This window comes from Meriones unguiculatus, chromosome 1 (assembly GCF_030254825.1).
Source record: "Meriones unguiculatus strain TT.TT164.6M chromosome 1, Bangor_MerUng_6.1, whole genome shotgun sequence".
NCBI lineage: Eukaryota > Metazoa > Chordata > Mammalia > Rodentia > Muridae > Meriones > Meriones unguiculatus.
The window spans coordinates 189775221-189801886 of NC_083349.1; the positions used below are offsets into that span (position 1 = coordinate 189775221).

At 40.1% G+C, this 26666-nt stretch overlaps 1 protein-coding gene across 6 annotated transcripts in view; it reads right to left on the bottom strand.

Annotated features, from left to right (window-relative positions):
• The window catches only part of Dmxl2 (Dmx like 2), a 133579-nt gene that overhangs the window by 96655 nt on the left and 10258 nt on the right, over positions 1-26666 (bottom strand). For all 6 annotated transcript variants that reach the window (XM_021638670.2, XM_021638674.2, XM_021638671.2 and 3 more), the window contains exons 2-6: positions 16386-16511; positions 12455-12526; positions 8767-8845; positions 7926-8061; positions 7250-7316 (exon numbers count right to left, since the gene is read on the bottom strand). In XM_021638670.2, the coding sequence (XP_021494345.1) occupies positions 7250-7316; positions 7926-8061; positions 8767-8845; positions 12455-12526; positions 16386-16511 (480 nt within the window). The remainder of the gene's footprint in view (positions 1-7249; positions 7317-7925; positions 8062-8766; positions 8846-12454; positions 12527-16385; positions 16512-26666) is intronic.

Here is a 26666-nt window from a genome sequence, read left to right on the forward strand (position 1 = left end):
GTGTGAGGCCAACCTGATCTAGAAAGCAAGTCCAGGACAGCCATGGCTACAGAGAAACACTGTCTCAAAACAAAACAAACAAAACCAAAAGAAGAAAGAAAACAGTAAAATCTGGAAGAATTATTGTATTAACCTTTTAAAGACCTGTATCTGAATAATATATCATGGAGGCAATCAAGAAGAGCACAGTTTATCTGGATGGGCTCGTTCATTGTTGCTTTAAAAACGAAACTCGTGACTAGATTATGTACATGTCCTAGTGAAGATCCACGAGGACAACGGCATGGGTGCAGAGCAAGCGAGAGGGGCAAGCAAGAGACAAAAACTTGTCATCAGCATCTAAAAGATGGCATTTAAACACTAAGAGAATGAGTACAGTTAGAGGAAAGATCCTGAACCTGGCTACTCCAATACTAAAAGTAGCAGAGACACGGTTGTGGCAAACATCCATAATCCCAGGACTTGAGAGGGAGAGACAAAAGGATTAGAAGGCTATCCTCAGCTACACACTGGGCTAGAAACCAACCTGAGATCCACGGGACCCTGTCCTAATAATAATAATAATAATAATAATAATAATAATAATAATAATAATGTAATCATAAAAAATAAAATAAAAAAACACCACCACCTCTGCCCCAATACAAAAACAAACAAACAAAAAATCTGAAGGACAATCAGAATTACAAATAGGCAGAGGACATATATTCTAGGACAGTGAAAATACTCTACACAGCACTACGATGTCAGATCATGTGGTTTTCAACTTAGCCAGGCCCGCTGATAGACAATGACTCTGGCTGCCAGCGGTTGCTGGTGCAAGTTCATCAACTGAAATAAATGCATCACGCTTAGGAGGATGTGGACAATAAAGGAAGATGTGTATGTTTAGAGGGGCAAATAGTGTCTGAGATTTCTCTGTACTTTCCTCTGTTTTCCTGTGAATCCAAAGAACTCTTACAAAAAATTAATAATAAAACTTTAAAAAGAAAGAAGTAACTAATTGTGTGTCGACTCATGCTTACAGGTTAAGTAAGAATTAACCACACAATTCAGTAACAGGAAGTCTGATGACAATGTAGGTGGACTCAACTGAAAATGAGGAAAAAATATGTAGACAATAAGAAGAAACTACCCTTTCTAGGTCCCACAATGAAGGCAGGGAGACATGGCAAAAACTGAGCAGCATTCCTGTTATTCCTGATAGGGAAACAGACTCCAGGGCATTCTCTGACAATTCCAAAAAAATGAGAGAAGTTTGTATTCAGAATAAGCACCCTGCTGGCCTAGCCCCCCACCATTAGGATTACCACTGGCAGGACCACCATGCCTGGCTTAAATGAGCTGATTTTGTTTTGTCAGATAGGGTCTCACGACATAACCCTGATTAGCCTCAGGTAGATCTAACTAGGGAGACCAGGTTAGCCTCTACTTCAGAATACCAGCCTGTCTCCACTCATGAGTGCTGAGAGGTAATGGCCTGTACCACTAGACTTGTTTTAAAAGCGCAGCAATTAAGACAGTGGCATAAGTACAAGGAATGAACACACTGAAAAGAAGAGCACAGAAAAGTAGACATTCAATTTTCTGACAAAACTGGCTCCACAAAGCAAGGGAAGACAAGGATTTCAGTAAGTTATGTAGGACCTCTGGATATATGGACAGATACATAGGAAAATAAAGCTACTTTGTCTAGCCATTCCCAAACCATGAAAATTACTGAATGTCAAATACAAATATAAAATGCCCAGCTTCTAAATCCAGGGGTTCTCAATATAACAGATGCTCTTGCCCCATCACCTGTACAAAACAAGCCTTAGCAAGCTGGAATGTCAGTTTTCAACTGAAAGCATCTACCTCCATCTATGTGTCTGAAGTTTCTTGCCCCTATCCGTGCCAGCCAATCCCTGATGAGTAAAGAACATGTATAAGACAAGAGTTTGGGTGGGTAGAGAGATGGAAAGAATCAGGAAGAGTTGGTAGAGGAAGAGGAGTGTGACCAAAATATAGCGTATGAAAAAATGTTAACAGTTTTTGAAGAATATGTATAAGGAGCACAATGTATATGAGTAATGCTGGCTCTCAGAGTACACACAGAGTTAAGTCAATTAATACACTTAAGAAAGGACACACTGCCATGTTAGTCCAATCTACTTTGTCTGATCATTTCCTGTGTGATACCTTGTTAACTGTCAAGATGGAAGCATCCAGACTAACCTGGGAGATAGGCCTCAGGGCCTGTGGAGGACTCACTTGACTGCATTAGTTAGGGTGAGACAATGCCCACCATGGGTAGAAACAGCCCCTGGCTAGAATCCGGATCCATTAAATGGAGAAAGGGTGCAGAGAAGCACCAAGCTTCCTGACTAGGGATGCAATATGACCTGCTCTGCAAGCTTTGGCCTCTGTGACTTCCCCTGTGATGATGGTCTGTGACTCACTAAGCCAAAACTAACTTTTCTCCCTTAAAGATGTTTGGTCAGAGTATTGTACAACAGCAGCATGAAAGATGCTAAGACCGCTCCCATAGTACCCAACGTATCCTTATCTCAGTGTGAATCTAGAGAAGCATACAAACTAAGACCCAAAGTTCCACAAACTTGAAGAACCATCATCTGTTTCCGTAACTGCTATTTGAAGGAATCCTTCAACTAAGCAGTGTTAGCAATCCATACGTTGCTGTCTTAGAGATCACAAATATTTGTGATCTAAGACAGTTGCTACACATCTCAAAATATTTTCACACATTTCACTTTCTAACTGTTATTGATGGGAACCACTGCTAACCTCCATGTGACTGTAACCTTCCTGTCTACAATGTGGTACAGTTTTCCTAGTACGTTCTTGCAACTCTTGAGCAACTACCTCTGTGCCAAGCAGTTACTCAGCCACAAGACAGTAAAGCTGGACTGTTTCACAACTAGAGATCCCCAAAGGAATCTGAGTCAGCATCCGACAGATACCTGCACAGCCGTGTTTCCTTTAGCACTATTCACAAGGACCAAGGTCTGAAGCAGCTGAGGTGCTTGTTAACAGATGAGTGGACAAAGAAAATGTGATACACAATGGAGGGCATGTTTGATTTGCTGTTTAGAAGTTTGTTTTTAATTGGGGGAGCATTGCTTGAGACAGGGTCTTATTATACAGCCATGCTGGTCTTGAACTCATGATCCTCCTGCCTCCACCTCAGCCTCCCAAGAGCCAGGATTATAAAAATGTGTCAGCAGCTGGCCATAAAGAGCTGTTTTAAGAATCTTTTTGGGGGGGCTGTGTGTGTCTGTGCCCACGTAAGTTTACATGCACCACCTTATGCAGAAGCCCACAGAGGCCAAAAGTGGTCACTGGATGCCCTGGTACTGGAGTTATAGGCAGTTGTAAGCCTCCATGTGAGTTTTGGGAACCAAACCCAGGTCCTCTGCAACAGCAGTACAGGCTTTTAACCTCTGAACCATCTTTCCAACCCCTATAATGGAACTTTCGTCTACCGTTAAAAAATAAATACAACTTTATGGTTTGCAGAAAAATGGATCAAACTGGAACTCCTCTCATGCTAAAGGCAAGTTGTTGTCTGGCATATAGTGTGACTGTAGCTACTGTATGGCCAGTTGTAAAGGGAAAGAAATGCCAAGAAGTCCCTAAGGGTCAGGACTTACAATGACCTGGGAAATATGCCTGAGAATAAGCCCAGGGTGCATTTCTGTCTATGGGGTGCTTACAGTCTTATCTAGCCATAAGGGTAAATGCACAATTTCTTTTCTCACTTTATGAAGTAACAGAATTGAGTATGGATTTTTAAAACTGTAGAAACAGGAAAATAATTACCTAATTCTGAACTCAAGCATTTCGCTGAAGGTAGCACTTTTAAACCTAAGTTTAGACAAGCAAGTGACAACAGGGCAAACCCTAGGTTTAAACAGAACTTTAGTTTGGCAAAATTCAAAACATCTGGAAGAGCCACAGAGTGTGACTGCTGCTCTTTCTAAGGCAGGCCTAGACATCCCAATGGGCTTCTAAGATAAAGTTCACTTGAGACCACTCAGTGATTCAACTCTGAATTTCCAAATTCCGACAGAACCCGAATAATAACAGATGACTGTACAAATCTTTCTGAACAAAGTCCAAAAGCCAAACTTGGAAACTTAAAAGTCTGATAATATCAGTCTGGGCAAGGAACTGGGCAAAGTTGGTGAGAAATTAATTATGAACAGCAGCTTTGGAGAACTAGCTGGGACTGTTTATAAAAGCTAAAGATTCAAGTAACCTAGGACTCACCAAATCTATTCCTGTGTCACTCGAGAAAATCCATACATATGCCTAGCACACATGCAAGACCCTTACTGAAGCATGTTGATACAATGTTCTTGTGGAATGTATACAATTTACCCTTGTTCATTCAATGCTGATTTCTCTACCCCACTATCTGGTTTCAATCAGGACACTGTATTGTGATGTTTATTCTAAGCACCACCTGTCTCAAGTTTGTATAAACATGCCACTATGAGTTCTCTGTATTGTCAATTAAACAACCAGCTAGTGCTGAGCAATGGAGAGAATAGAGTGGGACACCCTGGTCCATAGGGGAAGAGAAAGAAGTGAGTGGGAGGAGTCAGAGAGGAGAGATCAGCAGGAGAGGACTTGGAACCATGAGGAGAGATGAACCAGACCAAATATATGACTAAAAGCAAGCATAATGTGGGAAATCTGAACGGAAGAAAACTATGGAGCTTTAGGATGGAGTAACTATTGCCCAGCATTGTGCTCTAGGTTAATTAAATAAATCCTGGTCTCTGTGTGGTGATTTGGGTATACAGCTGGTTTAGGAATAACTGCTGATTAACTAAAAGATAAATCAATAATAAGTACAATAATCAACAACAGAAGCATTACTAAATACACATCTGGAAATGGTATGGCAGGTTGGTGGGGAAAGAATGAAGAAGTCAGTAAGCAATATTCAAAGACGTCCATATGAATTAAAGACTTAATTGTGAGATTAATTTTGTTTAAAATTTGGAATAAAATAATGGATTACTCAAACCACAGCCTGTAAGCCACTCTATATTTTTTTTCATTCAGTTTTGTTCTTCTAGAGACCCCTAATACACATAGCAACGTTCTGTCAAAAAAGGAAAAAGGAAAGAAGACTGGAGGAGAAAAGGGAGAGGGAAGAATTAAGCAGAGAGTATGTCATTATGACTCCAGTAGCACAAGTCTAGTGGGTTTTGTTTTGTTTTGTCCTTTTGTAGGCTGGGTCTTAACAGCAGCCATCTCTGGTTGGTCTCCAACTCAAAGAGATCTACCTGGCTCTCAAATACTAGCATTAAAAATATGTGCCACCCCTTGTCAACTCCTGACCCTCCAGCTTCTACCTCCCAAGTGTTGGGATTATACGAGTATGCCATCCTGTCCAGCTCAATAAAACTAAATAGAAAAACTAATTTTATGGTTGATCATGCTTCAGTGGGTGGCCACACATCCAAAGCTTTATTAGTAGCATAAATTGAACTCTATAGTGAGAGTTTGGGTTTCTTTTAAAACCCAGTTATGTTATGTAAATATGTTTTGTTTTAATCCCAGGTGTGGGATATTACTGTCTTGTGCACTAGCAGGGGCATGATCTTTGCCAGCTACGGATTAATTCTGGGGACTCTGGAGAGGGAAAAAATGCCAAAGCCCAGAGAGGGACACAGCACTCCAAAGAAGGGGGTGGCTAAGAAGAAGGTGGCTGCTGCTTCCAGCTGCTGCTCTGGTTGTAGTGTGACCCAAGAACAAGAAGTTGGGCATATCCTTACTATGAAAATTGGACTTGCCCCAACCCGATGACATAATCAGCATGAAGAGTCCTACAGCCCTTTCCCCTCTGCCTTTCTGTCCTACCAAGGACAGGAATAAAGGTTGAAGGAAGGTAGACGAAGAACCTAAATAAATCAGCCAAACAAACAAACAAAAAAACATGCCAACAAACTCACTGGGGTTTTTGTTGTTGTTTCAAGACAGGGTGTCACTATATAGCTCTGACTGTCCTGGAACTCACTGTGTAGACCAGCCTGGCCTTGAACTCAAAGAGATCCACCTAACTCTGCCTCCAAAGCACTGAGATTAAAGGTGTGCACCTCTATGTCCAACTTTGGGCTCATTGGGTTGAAAAACAAAATAAGAACACCAAGTTGAGAGAGTATTGACTGGGAAGTGGTCTGGGAGGAGTTGAATCTCAAAATATAATGTATAAAAGCCTCAAAAATTAATTTTAAAAAGTTAAATATAAATGAATGGTGAACAGAATTCCCACTGGATAGGGAACACACATGTAGAAGAGAGCTGATTCTTGTAAGCTGACTTCCTTACATCACTCATTCTCATTCATATTCTCTCTCCCCCATCCCACCCTCTTCCTTACTCCCCTCCCCCATTCTTGTGGACTGTATAGAATTTACCTTTGTTCATTCAAATGCTGATTTCCATACCCTGTCTTATTTCAATGCAGACATTGCACTGAATTGATGTTTATTCTAAATATCTCCTGTCTCAAGTTTGTGTAAACATGCCCACCATTTGTTCTCTTATTGCCAGTAAAAAGCCAACCAGCCAGTGCTGAGAAATGCAGAAAATAGAGTGGGGGGACATCCAGAACCATTGAAGGGAGGGGATGGAGCCATGAGGAGAGGACTGGGAAACACCAGAGGAAATGAACCGGACCTAGGACATGACTAAAAAGTAAGTATAACGTGGGAATAGGAACAGGAAGAAGCTAAAGTAGCTTAGAGGTTTAGGATGGAGTAAGTATTGCTCAGTATTTGTTCTAGGCTAATTAAACTCTATTCTCTCTGTGTGGTTATTTGGGTATATAGCTGGTTAGGGAGTAACTGCTGCTTTACTAAAAATAAAAATCAATATTAAATATTAATAATCCTTCCACATATATCTCCCATCCCCCACCCTCATCTCTCATATACACCACACACACTAATGTTAAAAAAGTTATGTAATTGCACTAAAGTAAAATAGGAATGTTAGACATTATTTCCCAAGTGTTTACTATCTGTAAAGATAGCAGATTTTAAAACATTTTTCCATTTTACAGAGCTTAGAACTGAGCTCAGGACTTCACCAATGGTAACCACCTTTTTACTAAACTTCAAGCAAGCTTTGCAGGAGAATTATCTCAATTTACGGAAGCCAACTGGAAATGAACACAAGGGATCTTTTCAGTTGTTTGGCTGAGAGCTTTATTTTTCGGCTTGCTCCTTACCTTTCCAGCAGTAGCAAAATATTCACCATCAGGAGACCATTCCATCAGATGTACAGACACTGAAGTTCTAAGAACAAACAAAACCAGTGTGTTCAGAGCACAGTATGTTCTATGCATAAATGGTCAAAATAAGATATTCCTAATATCAATGTCACAATATCTTAACAATACAAAGTATTCTACCTTCCTAAAAGCATAAAACTATTCCAAAGTATACTTTCAAAAACAAAGAATAGAAGTGATGCCTGAACATGATACTGCCACATCCACATCAATCAAAACTTCATTATAACACATTAAAAACAGATTATCACCTTCCCTGGTTAACTGGGTCTCTTTACGTGACCCATGTTGACACTAACAGGACAGTCACAGCTCCACACCAGAAGGCAGCTGAAGTCCGTATCTTCCCATCATTATTCTCATTTCAACACATTCGGGAGCAACTCCTGCGCGTAAATTCTGTCAACTCAAGTACTGAACTGTAAACATGAACTTTTTTTTTTTACTTTTGTGCAAACAAAGCAGATTAAATAACATCAGTTTTGGTTAGAAAAAGCCCACTTTTTAGATTTCTAAAATACAATACCACCAGAAAACAAAGACCTTGTAAGAATGAACATAATTTAGGAAGCATTTTTAGTGAACACAGATTACAACAGACTTAGACACTAACTTGCATTGCCAGATGCACTTCCAATCACTTAAAACAGGAGGGACTTTAGTATCCACTTCTTCCTCCTCTTCTAGAATATCATTTCCTGGGGGCGCCCACAGCTGAATTGAATCAGTTGCTGTCAACAATCTGTTATCTGAAAATTTAAAAATGTTTTGATGAACAACCAAGAACTATCTAAGAAAAGAAATGAACACGTTTTCTGTTAGGTCTGTACCCTATCATACAATCCATCTAGGACAAGCACATGGGTCAGCTCAAAAGAAACCCCGTAGCAGGAGGAAAAGAACGAAAAGGAGCCTCAAAAGGAGTCATTATCAGAGAACATGCCAAGGGCTTCATCTAGCAAGCCTGAGAGCAGCTGAAATGGAGTACCACATCTCAGATGCCCTCTACAGTGGAAGTACTCTCAAGATGGGATCAAAAACAAAAGCAAATTTTTCTACATAGAATACAAAACAACTCTCATTAATTGTGAATGTAAAAAGAGATAACAGCTACTTATCATTACAGGTTTCTAAACTCTGCAAATTAAAGACAAATTTTCTGAAATACACAATAACAAAACACAGTAGAAGATGCTCTAACCCTGTCTCATGCATGACTTTGTAGATAAAACAAGAGTAAGGTATATCACATGTTAACAGCAGAAGGCAAAGGCTAATGAGCAGAGGGAAGAAAATTAAGCTCTGTGCAAAGCAGTGCATACCAAGAAGAAAGGCTATATTTACTCATTAACAAAATACATTTGTAACTTTATCACCAAAGATTGCGACATTTTAATTATACATTCAAATCAAATGCTTCATTTTAATAATTTCTAAGTAGAGCTGCTAAATACCTTGAGGGTCCCATGCTAAGTTGTATGTCACGGAACTCAAAAAAAACTGCCCAGTTTTAAGCCACTGACACTTGAGTTGCTGAAACATGGAGAAAGAAAGAAAAAAAAGGACATTTTTTATATAACCCCCAAAATTCCACCATTTTATCATTTTCTTCAACTTAAAACAAATTTATGAAGATTTAAATATTTCACTACTATTTTTAAAATAACTTCCGACAGTCCCACTTACAGGTCATGCTGCCATACTGAGCTGCTTGCATGCCCAATTAAACATCTCTCAAGCTTTCCTCTCTCTACAGACACATTTGCACTATGTGGGACAACCTTCCCTTCTCCATCTGAAAGTCCCTTTGTTTCATAATGATTTGTCTAAATCATCACCTCTGTGAATTCTGACATTGTATCAGCATCCAAAAGAGTTTCAAATTCTTTCATCACGCACTGACTACATAGAATTCGTTTATGGATCTGACTTTCCTACTAGACAGCAACTCTTTAAGTGAAGGAAGGAAGGATGTCATAGTAATTTGGGGGAATTTGTCACTGTTGTTTAACATTTTTGTGTTTGCCTTGTTTTTGTTCTTTAAAAAAAAAAAAAACGGATCTGATCTCATGGAATCCCTGGAATTTGCTGTATAGCAAAGATGACCTAGAACTCCTGATGCTCCTGCTTCCATCTCCCAAGTGCTGAGTTTTAGGCAACTACGAGCATGACATATCTGTGGTTGTTGTTAGGACTGGGGTTGGGAAGGGTCTGGGTGAAGAGTTTTAGTTTTGTTTTTTGTCTTTTTGTTTTGTTTCTGGGGTTTCTTTGAGATGCGGTCTAGGCATGTAGCCTACTTCTCTCTGTGGTGATCCTCCAGCCTCTGCAGCCAAGCAGGAGTTACTGCTCTAATCATTTACCTTTGGCACATGCTGTACCTATTATAAACATGCTAACTTCTTTTTGTTAGGGCTGGAGATGGCACAGAGTTGTGAGCACCTGCTGCTCTCCCAGAAGACCCAAGTCCTCTTCCTAACACCGTCTTCAGGTGCCTCACAACCACCTATACCTTTACCTACAAGGGATCTGACACTCTCTTCTGGCATATATAGGCCCCTGTACACACACACATACACACAGAGAGAGACAGAGAGAAAGAAAGAGAGAAAAAATAAAAATAAATCATTTTGAAACATTTATTAATGCACAGAAATGGACTGTCTAAAATAAAACTCCTAAGACGACAGGTTTTAAATTTGTATGTAATTCACAAATATGATATGTTATATTTTGAGTTATTATTATCTAATCCTTTCATTATACAAGGTGGTTAAAAGTTTAAAAGCCAAAAGCTTTCGGCTTGCAATACAGTCTTCTGAATAAATAAAACTGTATTTCTTTGTTTTTATAAGAGTAGAAAATGCCCTTTTGTTAAAAAACAAAACAAAACAAAAAAAAAAAACACACAACATGTTTCATGCACATGGGATCAAATCCCCTGGAATGACTATGTGAGTCCTGTGAACCTAACCCTAACGCACATACTCTACAAGGCAGTGAATTTCTTAACCAATAAGCACCTCTCTAGCCTCTCAATCTCTGTTTTCTTAACTGTGTTCCTGCTGGGTCTTTATTTGTGGTGGGAGGCATCAAATCCAGGCCTTGTACACACTGAGATCAGCCACTGATCTCTACCTCTAAGTGATTCAGCCTCTGTACAATTTAATAGCTATTTCTATAATGAAAAAAAAATATTTTAATTTAACTTAGATATAAATAAACATACAAGATTTCAATCAAAACTGGTTTTAAGAAACACATTTAAAGATGGGCACAACGGCTCATCTGTAGTTCCAGCTACAGTCTAAGTCTGAGGCTAAAGGAGGAGAATGGCTTGAGAGAGGGATTTGAAGCCAGCCCAGGCAACTCAGCAAGACCTCATCTCAGGATATAAGCAAATCAAATCAAAGAAAAACCTTAAATGTCGGACAGGGCTCGTGATGTAGCCCAGCACCCGCACAGGCCCGGGTGACCCCAATATGGTGTACACTAGGAGTGCTGGTGCACACCTACTATACAAGCATTCAGTGGAGGAGGCATAAGGTCAAGATCATCTTCCAAGAAACAGTGAGTTCAAGGCCAACCTGGACTACACAAAATCCTATCTCAGAAAGTACTCATGAATAGATAAATTTGACATTGAGATTTAGTGTCCACAATTTTGATTATTTTAAGTTGATATTTTTAAACTATAAAGGAATTTTGACCGGGATTCTTAATCTTTGTGTATGTGATGCATGTGTGATATATGTATATATGTGCATATTTGTGTGAGTGTAAGTGCAACATGTCAAAGCACACATGTGGGCATCACAGGGCAACCTTGAGTGTCCAGTTCTCCCCTCTACCTTGTTCAGACATTGTTTCTTGTTATTTGCCACCAAGTATAGTAGGCAAGCTGGTCCTGAATCTCCTGTCTTCACCTCACGCCTCACAACTGCTCTCAGCTTTACATGGGTTCAGGATATTCAAACTCAGGTCCTCACGTTTGTACAACAGCCCCCATGTAAAATTTTTTAACTGGTTACTGACTCTAACCATATAGGATTTCTTAACATTAAGTAATATAAAACACAGCACTCCACATACCTGTGAATGGTTCGAGACAGGGTTTCTCTGTGTAGCCTTAGCTGTCCTGGACTCACTTTTTTGTAGACCAGGCTGGCCTCTGCTTCCCTGAGTGCTGGGATTAAAGATGTGCACACCACACCTGGCTACATAATGGTTCTTAATGTGATGTGCTAATCGCTTAGCTGGTTCATGAACTCATCTAAGTGTGTAACTCCACTAAACAAATGTTTAGGGAAGTCTGAATACACTAGATACTGGTCTAAATAATTGGGACATAACAATAACCAAAAGAATCAAGTTGGCCACTTGTGAAGGGACGGTATGTTCTAAACTCTAAGTAATGAACTAGTGCTATACTATAGGGAGAAGTTTACTATAAGATAAGCAGACTGGGGCAGCGTGGCTCATGCCTGTAACCGCATCACTAAGAAGCCTGAGGCAAGAGGGGCAGGAGTAATACAGGAGAATTTATGGTTTATAGTAGAGTACACCTCTCTGAGGAAGTCTGTGGAAGCCAGCCCTGGAGCCGAACAGAGAAGGCAGCATCCACAGAGCAGCTGGTGCTCAGGCCTAAAGGGAGGGCGACTGAAAAGCAGCAGAAACACAAGCGTGGCTGGAAAGGGGGATACATTCTAAAGGAGAACAGTGTGATGCTTGGAGGAAAAAGAAAGGTTATAGTCTATTTGCAGATTTGCAATCCAAAAGAAATATGGTGCCCTTACACAATTTTCCAGAGAAGCACACACCCTCTCTATAGAGAAGAAAGAAGGGGACATGAGAATAGGAAACTAGTGCCAGAGACTAGTAGTAACCCAAGAAAAAGGAAGAGCAGCACAGCCAACGGCAATTAGCAACATTATCAACACTGAGGTTTCTACAAGGCCTTTACTAAACTTTACAGATATTCATTCCCACCCACTGCTTATACTGCTTCCTAAGCAGCTCTTACCGCTATTGTAAATAGTCTAAGAAACAAGAAAAAAAAACCAACTAGATCCAAGTTAACCAAAATAGTAATAAGAATAAATTTAACCAGATTCTTAAAATATTCTACTATCAATTAATACTTACACTGTTTCTCTTATGAGAATTTATACCCAGGGGCTCAAAAATACAGACAGCATTTCCGTATGACGCTGCAACCTAAAAGACAACGAACACATTAGTGTTTAGAAAAGAGGCAAATACAGATAGCCTTCTCTGCACAATAATGTATGAACTAATTTCATATAATCCAATTCCAATATATCACCAGGGTTTATTTCTACAAATAAGCCTGGCAGTATATAGATTTAACAGTCTCTGTTACCAGCCAGCACATGCCTTTGATCCCAGCATTCAGAAGGCAGAAACAGGAGATCTCTGTGAGTTCGAGGCCAGCCTGATCTACAAAGTGAGTCCAGGACAGCCATGGCTACACAGAGAAACCCTGTTCCCCCCCCAAAAAAAAAATAAAAAAAAAAACAATCTCTGTTACCAAAAAATTCAGTGGCCTTTTTTTTTTTTTTTTAATTACAAAGCTATCCTATTCAAAAGAAAAAGAAATTTTTTTGAGATGGATTCTCAGGTAGGCAGGGATAATCTCAAAGTTGCTATGTACCTAAATCTGGACATGAACTCCTGATCTTCCTGCCTCTAATCCTGTTGGGATTACAAGTATGCACTACAAAGTCCATCTTAAAAATTAGACTTTCTTTAAGAATTTATTTTGGGACCAGAGAGATAGCTGAGTAAAGGTACTTATCATCAAGCCTCATGACCTGAATCCAATCTCCAGAACTGACTCCTGCAAGCTGTCCTCTGACCTCTACACACACATAACACACACATACATACATACATACATACACACACCACATACACACACACCACATACATACACACTACATACACACACACCACACATACACATACACCATATACACATACACCCAAACATACACCACATACACATACATCCAAACATACACACACACACCACATAACACACATAGCACGTAACATGCACACCACATACACACACACTACATACATACACACCACACATACCCCATGCAAACACCACAGACACAAATACACCATACACACACACACCACATAAACATACATACATATACCACATACACACACACACACACGTGCAAATGAGCACAGCAAATTTAAAGTGTAATTTTAAGAATTTTAATGTTTTAGTATAGAAATAACTTCAGTGACAAAAATACATTTAGTGTTATATCTCTTTATCAGCAATGTTTACAATACGGTGAAAATAATACAAGAATCAAGAGAAGTTTTAAAAAATCAAATGGTAACAGGTTTTAAGAATATGTCACAAAAATGGCTTTAGTTATACCACCAAACAGAAAACACCAAGTAGGAAATCACCTTGACAAAGGAACAGAAGTGATCAATGGGAAACCACTGAGCTACCCATGGCACCTGGCCGGAGAAGCTACTGTCAGAGCAGAATGTGGGGAGCGACTGTTCTGCTCCAGGGCATACCTGGCAAGAAGGGCCGTAGTCCCTCTGTTCCTAGAGGCTAACAGAGCTCAAATCTAACAAATGCTGGAAGCAGTTCCCAATTCATCATCCTCTTGACAAGGAAAGAATTAGCATCAGGAAACCGACCAAAGCCATCCTTTCTAATGCCCTAATGCCCTGGGTAATCCACAAAACTAAGTTAGAAACATTCTCTGAAGGCCTGCCAAAAAGCTTACTGTGACTTAACGGGCATAAATAAATGGATGGCTGGATGTTTGGTTTTGTTTTTCCCTTTAAAGGGGCTACCTAAATATCTGACATGCCTTCCAAGAAAAATCTTTTAATCCACAGCAGGGCAAGGGACCTATTTCAAATGCCTTTACCATCTAGTCACCAATGTGAAATGTGATAGTCACCAATGTGACAGTTACCATCACAAGAATTGAAGATAAAGGACTAAATTAAAAAAAAAAAAAAAACATAGCAATAAAGATACACCAATTTAACCTTCTTGTCCCACGTAAGGAGAACAGATACGGGCTGTCTGCTTGCTTCCCGTGGTTGTGAACACAAAAACCTTGCACATTTTAATGACCTTTTTCTTTCTGAGATAAAGTCTTCGAGTTGCCCAAGGTGGCTTTAATTACTAGGTTTAGGCAATCCCCTCATCTCACCCAGCTCTACTATATATATTTTTAAAATCTTTACTCCCGCAAAGTAATTGTGATTATCATGAACACTTAGATAACTTATTAAAATTGATCTCTGGCAATTATCATTCAACCTTAGGCAAGCTTAAAGCTACCTTGCTCTGCCAGGAAAGAGGAGTGACAAAAAAGAAAAAAGGAAAAGAAAAGGTGGTCCTCTTTGTTCCCGAAAGTAAATGCAAGCAATGCTTATGGGGAAAATACTTAAAAGTCAAAAAAGCAAGAAGCCAATATAGAGACCACCAGAAAATAAAGTGTTTCAAGTACATTACTACCAAATAAGGGTGCATTTATATAGCTACTAAACTTGATACAAGCAGCTGAATGAGGCAGGAGATGGAATAATAAAGTAATCATAATTTATTATTCAGTATCAATTTGCATGGTTACCATGGATTTAACATATTCTTGATAGAATGTTATCCAATAAAGAACAACTTCTAGAAAACTAAGAGTGTTTAAATTACTGTAATTGGACCAGGCAAGGTGGCACACGTCTGTAATCCCAATACTTGGGAGGCAGAGGCAGACAGATCTCTATGAGTTTGAGGCCAGCCTGGCCTACAAAGCGAGTCCAGGACAGCCAAGGCTACATAGAGAAACCTGTCTCGAAAAAAATTTAATAAATACAAAAATAAATAAATAACTGTAATCAGCAATCGGTTTTCCTTTTGTTTGTTTGTTTTGTTGTTGTTTTGTTTGTAGAAAAAGCACAAGGAACCTCTTTTATTTTTTTCCAAATTTTTATTTTTTATATTAATTACAGTTTATTTACTTTGTATCCCAGCTGTAGCCCCCTCCCTCATTCCCTCCCAATCCCACCCACCTTTCCTCATCTCCTCCCCACCCCTCTCTAAGTCCACTGATAGGGGAGGTCCTCCTCCCCTTCCATCTGACCCTAGTTTATCAGGTCTTATCAGGGCTGGCTGCATTGTCCTCCTCTGTGGCCTAGCAAGGCTGCTGCTCCCTGAGGGGGAAGGGGGGGCGGAGGTCAAAGAGCCAGCCACTGAGTTCATTTCAGAGACAGTCCCTGTTCCTCTTACTAGGAAACCCACTTGGATATTGAGCTGCCATGGGCTACGTCTGAGCAGGGGTTCTAGGTTATATCCATGAATGATCCTTGGTTGGGCAATCAGCTTTAAAACTTCCTTTTTATAATCTTGTAGTGACATACAACTGTCATATAATACTGCTCTTACTGAATACATAGAATATATATCAAATGTGCTATATTTACATTAGTATTTACTGTATATTGTTTGAAAACTAAGAGGAAAAAAGAAAATCTAAGAAGTCTTCAGATGAAGCTTTAACTATTTCAAAATAAATCCTCTGTTCTAAAGCTGGAATAAATTCTTAAGTATTCCCTCAACAAATACACTCTCACTAACTTGACAAACTTACAAAGCATTATGTGTGACGTATCCTATTAGACAAAATTCACTACACGTCCTGATAACATTCACTGTTACTGCCCATGCAAGGCACGGGTCTGCTGCGCTAGCTCCTGGCAGATGCGTAACAGGATGCTCACTCATGTCCAGGAGTGAAGACCAGTCTGCACCAAGACTTCATCTCAAAACTAAACAACAATGCTGGGTTTGGAAGTTGGCGGAAACTGGTCCCTCCTCTCTTACCTGCTTAAAGGTTACACAACAACCAGAAGAGCAAAATGCCTACACTACACAACATAGTGTATTCACTGAGGAAGAATTATCACATCCTCAGTGGTACAGCACTTTACAATTCATAGCAAATACTCTAAGAGCTAAGTACATTTAAATGTCATTTAATTAAGTGATTAACTCTCTTACCCTTCCATGTTGGTTAGAGCATTCCACACAACTGACTTGGATGTTTCCATGCTTAGCACCAGGGATGATCTGCACACATTCAAAGTCACTCGCCAGAATAACAATATCACAGCCTGATCCATATGCCTAAAAAGAAAAAAAAAAAGTTGCGACATGTAAGAGATACAATTTTGAATTATTATTACATATTATTTTATCTTGGATTCTGTTACTAATATAAAGGCACACCTGACATATCTTACAAAATAGTTAATACACAAATAACAACACATACACACACAAATCACATCAAAAGCCAATGGTGCGTGTCTTTAATCCCAGCACTTGGGGAGGCAGATCTCTGAGTTCAAGGCCAGCCTGGTCTACACAGTGAGTTCTAGGACAGCCAAAGATACACTGAGAAACCCTGTCTCAAAAAACAAAACAAAAAAAAAGTCAAATAAAAAAATAAACCAACCACATTCCACGTATTATCGTTCAAAAACTGCCTTCAACAGGCAAAAGTTCTTCCAGTTTCTCTACTCTGCAGTATCAGTCTCTGCAGCGGAAGAGTCACTACTAGAGTCTCTGAAAGTCCTAAAGAAATAATGATAACCTCGTATGGAAATAGTAAAGTCACTGCAAACGGCAACGTATTCTCAGGGTTCAAACCAGTCTTGAGAAAAATGAAGACAGACATCAGACAAGTACTTTGCAGCACATGCTATACTACTTAAACATCTGGCTAAGTCAATATGAAGGCCCAAGGCAGGATTCCGCACTAAGACATGACTAGGTAAATTATCCATCAAAAACAAAGGCTAGCTGACAGTGCAAAAGGCAAAGGATATACTTAATAAACACATCATACCTCTTTAATCTCAGCAAAAACCTACAAGGCTGATGATATTATTATTATTATTATTATTATTATTGAAGAGCCAAACTCATTCATTTGCCCATGATTAAAATACGAAGTGTCCAAACTCAGGCCTTTATGATTCCTACACTCTCTCCCTGAGTTACATGTCAAGTAACACACTATCCCAGACAAGAACGTGCTAAAAAAAAAAAAAATGGCTTCTGGGGCTGGAGAGATGGTGCAGAGGTTAAAAGCAATGGCTGTTCTTCCAAAGGTCCTGAGTTTGATTCCCAGCAACCACATGGTGGCTCACAACCATCTACAGTGAGATCTGGTACCCTCATCTGGTATTCAGATACACATGCAGCTAGAATACTGTATAAACAATAAATAAATAAATCTTGTTAAAAAATGGCTTCTAGCCAAGTGGTGATGGCTCATGCCTTTAACCTCAGCACTCAGGGAGGCAGAGACAGGAAGCTCTGTGTGAGTTCAAGGCCAGCCTGTTCTACAGAATGAGTGCCAGGACAGCCAAGTTTACACAGAGAAACCCTATCTCGGGGGGGGAGAGGGGGGGAAATGGCTTCTGTTCATAACAGCTCCAACAGGAACCTGCAGTGACCACAAGGACAAGCAAAACAGATGTGATCTTTCTGCAGTGAGAAAGAGAGAGATGAAGAGCAAAAACAAGAGAAACTTTTCAGCTAAGTGTCAGTACAGTTGCTTCTCTAATATGGACTATTGCTTGCTACACAGTGCTCTCTGCTCAGTCACTGAGAAAGGCTTTATTCCTCACAGTTTCCAAAGGATTTATCTAGGTGGGGGGAAGGTTATTTTTCTAATCTGCAATGGTTCTCACACCTGGCTGCATCGAACTTACCTAAGAAAATTGTTTAAAAATACAACCCAAGTTTATTAAATCAGCTTAATGTATGAAAGAACATAGGCTGACACAGGAGGAGGACTACAAGCTCAAGGCCAGCATGAACTACATACTGAGATCCTATCTCAAAAGTATGGGGTCAGGGTGCTGAAGAGAGAGCTCAGTAGATGCATGTGAGCATGAAGTGTTTGAGCACCTACTTCCTGCTGCCAGTCTATGCCTGGGCGCAGGACGTCTGTGGGAGCAGCCTCACGGGGCATAGCCCTGAGGAGACCCCACTTACCCTCTCCCAGCAGCCACCATCACCACAAACTACATCATGCTCTGGGACTTTCTGTCCTCTAGAACTATCAATCAAATAAAACTATTTCTAAACCCAAAAATAAAATAAAATAACAACAACCAACTAGGCATGGTGGAAGGAACCTGTAATCTCAACCTTAGGAGAGGTAGAGACAGGCAACCTAAAAATTTTTATTCCAAAACTCTAAGCACAAAAAAAAAAAAAAAAAGAAAAAAAAAATCAACCAAAGAATGTGAAGTTGGGAGAAGTGACACAGCCCTGCTGCTGCTGAGAATTTCCAACCAGCAATATAACGGGTGTAGAAAAACCACCAAAGGAAGCAGAGGCAGGAGGATCTTGGAGTTAGAGGTCAGCCTGATCCACAAAGTGAGTTCTGGGACAGCCAGGGCTACACAGAGAAACCCTGTCTCAAGCAAAAAAAAAAAATTAAAAAAAAAAGAGATGTTATCTACAAAATCTATACTTACTAAAAAGATTTTAAATTTCAGAGATCAAAGCGGGGTGTGGTGGCACACACCTTTAATCCCAGCACTCTGGGAGGCAGAAGCAGGTGCATCTCTGAGTTCAAGGCCAGCCTGCTCTACAAAGCAGCAAGTCCAGAACAGCAATACTACACAAAGAAACATTGTCCCAAAAAAAAAAAGTTTCAGAGATTAGAAGTGCAATTTTGCTCTGTTCTTCATTTTCAAAACTCAGTTTTGTTAGAGGAAGAATTATAGTACAAAGAAAAACGAGTGCTCTAAGCAAACGCTAGACTACTTCAAGGAATATGGGTGTGGGCCCCTTTGTGCCAGGTAAATGCAGCAGCTGACATTGAGTATGCACTGATTTTTCATATGCAAAGGAGAAACAAGATTTTTGCAGCCTTGCCAAATGCCTAGGGCTACAAAACAAAATGACTGTCTCCTTTTACTTTAATAGAGTGTTTTCAACACTTGATGAAAAAATTAAATATCATCCACTAAAGGCTAAAAGTACTGTGAAATAATATACTAAATTACCATGATACCAATACTGTTTCCTTCTTCGGAGATTTTTAAGGTTATGTGGAACAATGATGAAATGTGTCTCATTATTCTAGCCTCTCTTACTTCCCTTTTAGAGAACTGCTCTGACAATGTTATTCTCACTTTTAAAAAATCTAATACTCTTACTCACATTGTTCCAACAATGTTATTTTCATTTTAAAAAAATCTTATATTCTAATTCACATTGTTCCAACCTCTCACATTTCTTTTACATTTCAAATAAACTAAATACAAATGTCAAGTAAAACGCAAGCATGGTGGTTCATGCTTGCCATCCAAGTTCTTGAGAACCTGAGGCAGGAGGATTACTCTGAGTTCCAGGCCAGCCAGGACCAAAGATTAAGAGCCCTGTCTCAAAACACCAATAGCACCAAAGTTAAGTATAAAAACAAAAATGTTTGAAATGTTTACATGAATCTGATTTTCCCTAAGAAAACACAAAATATAAATAAAGCTGTGTCAGTTACTGGCAAGGACAACGTGTAGACTCTTCAGGTGGCTTCATCATACTGTATTCTGTGCTCTGTCTCATGGTTATACAAATTTTCTCCAGAAAAAGTCTTGGGAGGCAAATGCTGACTATGAATATGTCTAACAGTCAAAAACTGACAAAATCTTCCCAAGAGCCACATGCAGCGCCACACTCCTGTAGTCCCAGCTAATCAGGGCTGAGAAAGACAATGACTGAGCACCCGCCGGCACGGGCAACACTGGGAGACCCTACTTCAAAAAGGGGGGGGTAAGTACGGTAGGGAGGATAAAATAACAACAAGGATGTCTGAAAAAGTCATAAGGAAACATACTATTAACTAACTACATAAAAACAAGCCTACGATAAACAAATCTGTGTATAAATACACACATAATTTAAATGAGCTTTTCTCATCTGGGCTGACAATTCCTCCACCTAAAACTAATGACCATCTAACAAAAACCTAAATACCAGACATGCAAAGTCCTTTTGAGTTGTTGGTCAGCGCTAGCCAAGAAACACTCAAAACATGCAGGCTGTTGTTACTGCCCTTGGTTCTCCCCGAGGGTGGAAGGAAAAGTCCCTATTGCTAAAGTCCCCGTGTGCTTCAAAAACAGAATCCAGCGACCCCTGAGCTGGAACCAATCTGAATGTCTCCTCCCTGAAGACTGGCTTTCATGGTACCAAGAAGACACTACGCAAGCTTCCAAAGAAGGCAAGAAACCAACAGTCCTACCCAGCTATAAACACCTGTAACCCAAAACAACGACCAGCATGGCACCATAAGCCTAAGGGCGCAGTAGTGGCACATACACCTTGGCAACAGCCAACATTTCAACTGGACTTAAAACCTGCTCAACAAGAGGGGAATAGTGCCTGGTCTGGGAACCAAGGTAACTACTGAAGGCTAGTGAAGTCATGGATCTGGGAGGAGAACCTTCAAACACTACTTTACTAAACCAGCACACTCCCTAACTACACTTTAAAAGTATTTGTCCTTATACCTACAGTCACATGCAGCCCTTAACCCTCAGAGAGACTGCTCTTTGCAACAGATGGAGACAATTACAGAAAACAAAAATGCAGAGTTGTGAGTCCTAGTCCTGAATGACACATCTGCAAAACAACTCCAGAATCTACGGCTTGGGAGCATTGCAAAAGAGGGGGCAAAAGAGACTTAAGAGCCAGAGGATCGGGGAGTTTGCTGTGAGAGTGCATCTCTCCTTGTCATGTCAGACGTGACATCCATGAAGTTTCACCAACATGACTACCTAAACATAAGCTGAACAAAGACAACAGCAATAGACACACCAAAGAGCGCAGAGGAAAGCCCCTGAGACCTCAACTCTATACAGAGAACTACAAGCAACTAAGAAATGCTGCAAGGAAATAGTATTTCTCCTACTCTCGGCATTTCTTAGTTGCCTGTAGTTCTTTGGTTACCTAACACTAAGTGCTCAGCCCTGAAATCATGTAACACAACTTTACGCAGACTGAGCAGGTTATATTTAGAAATATACATGTACAAATATATATGCAATAACAACTAATGAGAAAAGAGGCCCTGAATCAGAACAAGAGCAAGGAAGGTCATATGGGAGGGTTTGAAGGAAAAAAGGGGGAAATGGTACCATTATATTATAATCTCAAAAACAAAGATAATATCCCTTCTCTCTCTTCATTTCAGTCATCTAATTAAAATCCTTACTCCTTATAATATTCTCAGACTTAAAAATTAGCTGAATGAAGTCTGGAGAGATGGCTCAGAGGTTAAGAACACTGGCTGTTCTCCCCAAAGTCCTGAGTTCAATTCCCAGCAACCACATGGTGGCTCACAGCCATGTATGGTGAGATCTGGTGCCCTCTTCTGGCCTGCTGGCACACATGCAGGCAGAACAATGTATAATAAATACATACATACATACATACATAAATCTTAAAAAAAAATAGCTGAGTGAGCAGGGTGTAGTGCTCCATGCCTGTGATCCCAGCACTCTAGGAAGCAGAAAAAAAAAAGACGTAAATAAATTTAAATCAGAAAAGCTTGACACCTTGTTGCCCTTGATGAGCCTCATTACTAAGGAGCGGTCACTTAGTTACAATGGTCCTCCTGAGATGTTTATTTATAAGGTAACTGCACATGACCCTCTTCAGCACAGATAGGGCTGCGCTGTACACTATTCTGAAACTTCATTCAACTAACTCATCTTGAAGAGTGTTCCCTACTAGCTCTGAAAGAGTTACCTCAGTTTTTTACAATTTTGTTTGTTTTTTCAAGACAGGGTTTCTTTGTGTAGCCTTGGCTGTTCAGGACTCGCTTTGTAGACCAGGCTGGCCTTGAACTCAGAGAGATTCACCTGCCCCTGCCTCCCTGAATGCACCACTGTGCCCTGCTTTTTATAATTTTTTTAGATCATAATATAATTACATCATTTTCCCCTTGTCTTTCCTCACTCCTCCCATGTGCCCTACCTTACTCTCATTCAAAATCATGGGCTTTTTTCCCTTAATTGGTGGTAGTGGTGGTGGTGGTGGTGGTGGTGGTGTGTGTGTGTGTGTGTGTGTGTATGCCTGTATGTCTATGTTTTCAGGGCTGACCACTTGGCGGTACTGCATAACCAACTGGTGTGCCCCTCTCTGGGGAGGCTATTTCTCTACCCAGCATTCTTCAGCTGCCTGTAGTTCTCTGAGCAGGGCTGGAGCCTCCTGAACTTCCCCCCTTCCACGTGAGCACATCTGTTAGTATCTCCCTTGGTCAGCCTTATTCTTACTAAATGCATACTACTCCACTGTGTAATTCTGCCATAATTAATCTATATGTCCTATTTGTTGCTGCTGCAAACATTAGAAGTCACTAAATGACTGTCACGTGGCATATATTCTCAGTATTAAGGAGACAGAAGTATCTAGGGATTAAAAAGACGCAGCAGTTAAGAACCCCTTTTTTGTCTATCCATTATAACTACAAAAGCCTCAAGTTCAGCTTCCTGCATTCACAGGAACTCACAACTAACTGGACATCCAGCTCTAGGGGAACCAATACCTTTGGCCTTTGGAGCATCTGCACTCACAAGCATGCACACATCCATGAACATACACACAGACACACAATCACACAATTAAAAATGGTAAAAGTAAACAGGAACGATGGCACATGGCTAATCCCAGCACTCAGGAAGCAGAAGCAAATCTCTGTGACTTTGAGATCAGTCTTATCTACAAACCAAAAAAATTCTAGGCCAGCCAGAGCAGCACAGCAAGGCCCGGTCTCCAAAAACCCAATGTTCTTTCACATGCCCACAAAAATATTTTACTTCTAATGTATAAGCTCCAATGGCGGAAAGTCCACTCAACAATGCTAACTGGGCAAAAGAGATTTATGTATTAGGAAAAAAATTATCCTACATCAAAAATGAGGAAATCAGTGTGACCATTTCACAGCAGCTATATGTGTGGTAACCAAAGAACCCTTCCTTTCCAAAAACTGAGGGATGCAAAATTAACAAATACTTGAAAATAGCAGGAAAGCAAAGCTTGAAATCTGTAAAGATAAAACCTACTTCCAGAAAAAGATGGGTAGAATGTTTTAAAGAAAACATGTTTTTTATTCAGTAGTAATGAAAAAGTTCTCTTGGGTCTGAGGTATAGCTCAGCGACAGAGCACACGCTTCCCATGAACTGGGTTCCATCCCAGGACTTTTAGTTTACAATTGTTATCACTGGACAAAAACTAGCCAATTTTACATTAATAACAAAATAGATGGCGCTATAACACATTTCTAAATATTGAGTTAAGCAGGTAAGCCAAGTAATGTGATACAAATCTATCTCAGTAGTGGGAGGCGAAGATGGAAAGATTGCTAGCCCGGCCTATACGCTGAATTTCAGGCCAACCAGGGCTACAAACTAAGATTCTTGTAAAAAAAAAAAAAAAAAAAGAAAAACACTCTAAAATTAAAAAAAAAAAAAAAATGTTTTTTAAAAAGAAACACAAAAGAAGCCCAAACTGAGATTACTCCTATACCCCTGACAAAGAAAACATGTTTACTAATGCTAGTAATAGCTGAAGGGAACAGGAGACCTGGAAAAGCAAACATGTAATAATTAATTTGCTCTAATTGAGCACCACAAAGCCAGCTTTCTGCAGCTTGTCTGCACTCTCACTAGAAGGTGGGACAGTAGAAAACAAATGTAAATAACTGCTTATTGTGAGAGTGCTAAGAAAAAGCTATCCGAGGCCTGATTATAAAAATGCTAGAGTAATCAGAGTAAAATGAGCATAGTATCAGCCCCAGAGATGCGCCAGCATGTGTAAAAAATAATCATCTTTCTGCATCAAATTTGTTCTCTTGGGCTTAAGAGTATAAAACAGCTTGCCCTGCAAAAGAATAAAGTATCTCATGGTCGAAGGGCTAGTAGAGAGAGAAGCCAGAAAATAGAGTGAAAGAAAGCTGGGAAGGCGACATAATGAAAGCATGACATATGCATGCATGGGCATGTCAATGAATATGCATTAGTACTTATCATGTTTAAAACGAGTAACAAAAAAACATCTTAGTTGAAAAAAAATGGCTGCTTCAAAACAATGGAATTAACATTTTTTTCAGATATAAAACTATCATGATTGGAAAAAAGTAGGCAAAAAACTTTTTTTTCCTCAATTTCTTTGTTTTGTTTTTATTTTCTGTGTATAAGTGTTCTGCCTGTATGTATGTCTGTGCTTCACATGAGTGCCTGGTGCCTGAGGAGGCCAGAAGAGGTTATCAGAACTCCTGGAACTAGAATTACAGATGGTTGTGAGCACCAGGTTGATGCTGAGCATTAAACCCCGGTCCTCTAGAAGAGCAGCCAGTGTTGGCAACTGCCAGTGGCCCAGGCCCAGTTTCCGGATTCTTTGAGATAGTTTCACTAGATAAACCAGGCTGCCCTTGAACAGCAGATCCTGCTGCCTCAGCTACTATTACAGCCATGCACAATACTTGGCTTAAATTTTGCTTTTACTTATATGTGGTCTCTTGTCCTAAGTGAAACAAAAGCAAAAGAAAGCGTAAAGATATTCAAAACAGAGCTTTAAAGGAAACATGGAATTGTAGCAGGGAATGCAATGAAAACATTAGGATGCTGGCCTGGAAAAACAGAATGCAGAATAATGACACATGATATTCCATGACCCCTTGAGAGTAAACTATGTAGCTAAGGAGATTAGGGCTTTTGGTGTACGCCTGTAATCTCAGCACTTAGGAGACAGAAATGGGAGAACTACCTCAGGTTCAAAACAACCTAGTTACACAGTGAGTTCCTGGCCAGCCAGGGTGACATGGAGAAAGCCTGACCAAGAAAAAGGGGTCATAAGACACACACCTGTGATGCCAGTGCTAGAGATGCTACAGCAGGAGGCTCACCATTGACATCTCAAAAGCACAAGGCAAAGTGGGCATCTCCAGGGAGGGGGTGGGAGGGGTTTCTAGTCACAAGCATACTGACTACTTCCACCAGGGCTCCAACCTAAAGCTGCCCCTGGTGAGTGGTTCCCAAATCCTTAAGAACTCAAGAGCCTAGAATGCACTGTCATTGCAGAGCGCCCGCAATGAGTAAGCAGAAAGACGGGCATTGGTCTCCACAGCTGCTGAGTCTGGGTTCTCAAAGACCTCCGTTTGAGCAGCACAGTCTAATGGGAGCAAAGGCATACATTCTTCATCTCCATTTGTATTATATCCATCTACCTGGCAACACTTTCCTTAACAGTGATCTGAGGCACTCCCCAAATAAGCCACCCATGCCTAACAGAAAGCAACAGCAGAGATGAAGAAACAGCTGAGTTAGTTCCCTTGTCTGCTTTCACATTCTATTTGTGATGATTTAACTGGCATCACAGATTCTGGATGGGTAAATATTTTAATAGCTTTTTCTAATATTTTTTATCTTATTTTTATTTTTGTTTAGTGCGTGTGCCCTACTGCCTGTCAAAGAACTTGTGGGAGTCAGTTCTCTCTTTTCACCATGGGAGTCCTGGGAAAGAAATCCAGGTAGTTGGGCTTGGCAGCAAGTGCTTTGACCCATGGAGCCAACTCACTACCCTGAATTTTACTCTGGCTGGCTACTCACTGTGCAGACAAGACTGGCCTGTCTCCCCTGAGCTGGGATTGTGTGCTACCATGGCCAGGTGATGAATGGTAGTATCTGAACACTGGCATGTAGATAATAAAGTATCAGACTGTTGTCAAAGTGTTAGAATTATAGGCACACATCACCATATCCTAAAATCATCAGAAAAGTTGTCATATCATTTTGGAACTGACCACCTACATGGACAAAGATCAACAACAAGTTACAGGGCACAGAAAGTTATACTTATGGTTATGGTGAAGAAATAGCATGTCTTAAGGTGGAAAAACACATAGGTAGAACATGGAAAATGCAACCTTCCAAGGTTCTCCATCCTCAGAGTTACTCACAGCACACTTCTTCCTCCACAACACATGTGAGGTGGTTTTGCCAAGGAAAGTGCACTTATGGGCTGATATACCAGCATTGTGCCCATGTACAAATAGTCACAATAATCCCAGCATCCCAAAAGGGAACCAGAGGTTTATAAATTATAAATCATATTGTTCCAACAAACAATCTAGACAGTGTTGGGTAAGATTCAGGACCCTGGGCATACAGACTAACTTTATCAATAGTAAGAATATTCCAGTACACAGATTCACAGAGGCTAGGTAAGTCAAAGGTTTTCTATGGTGATTGTGTTTT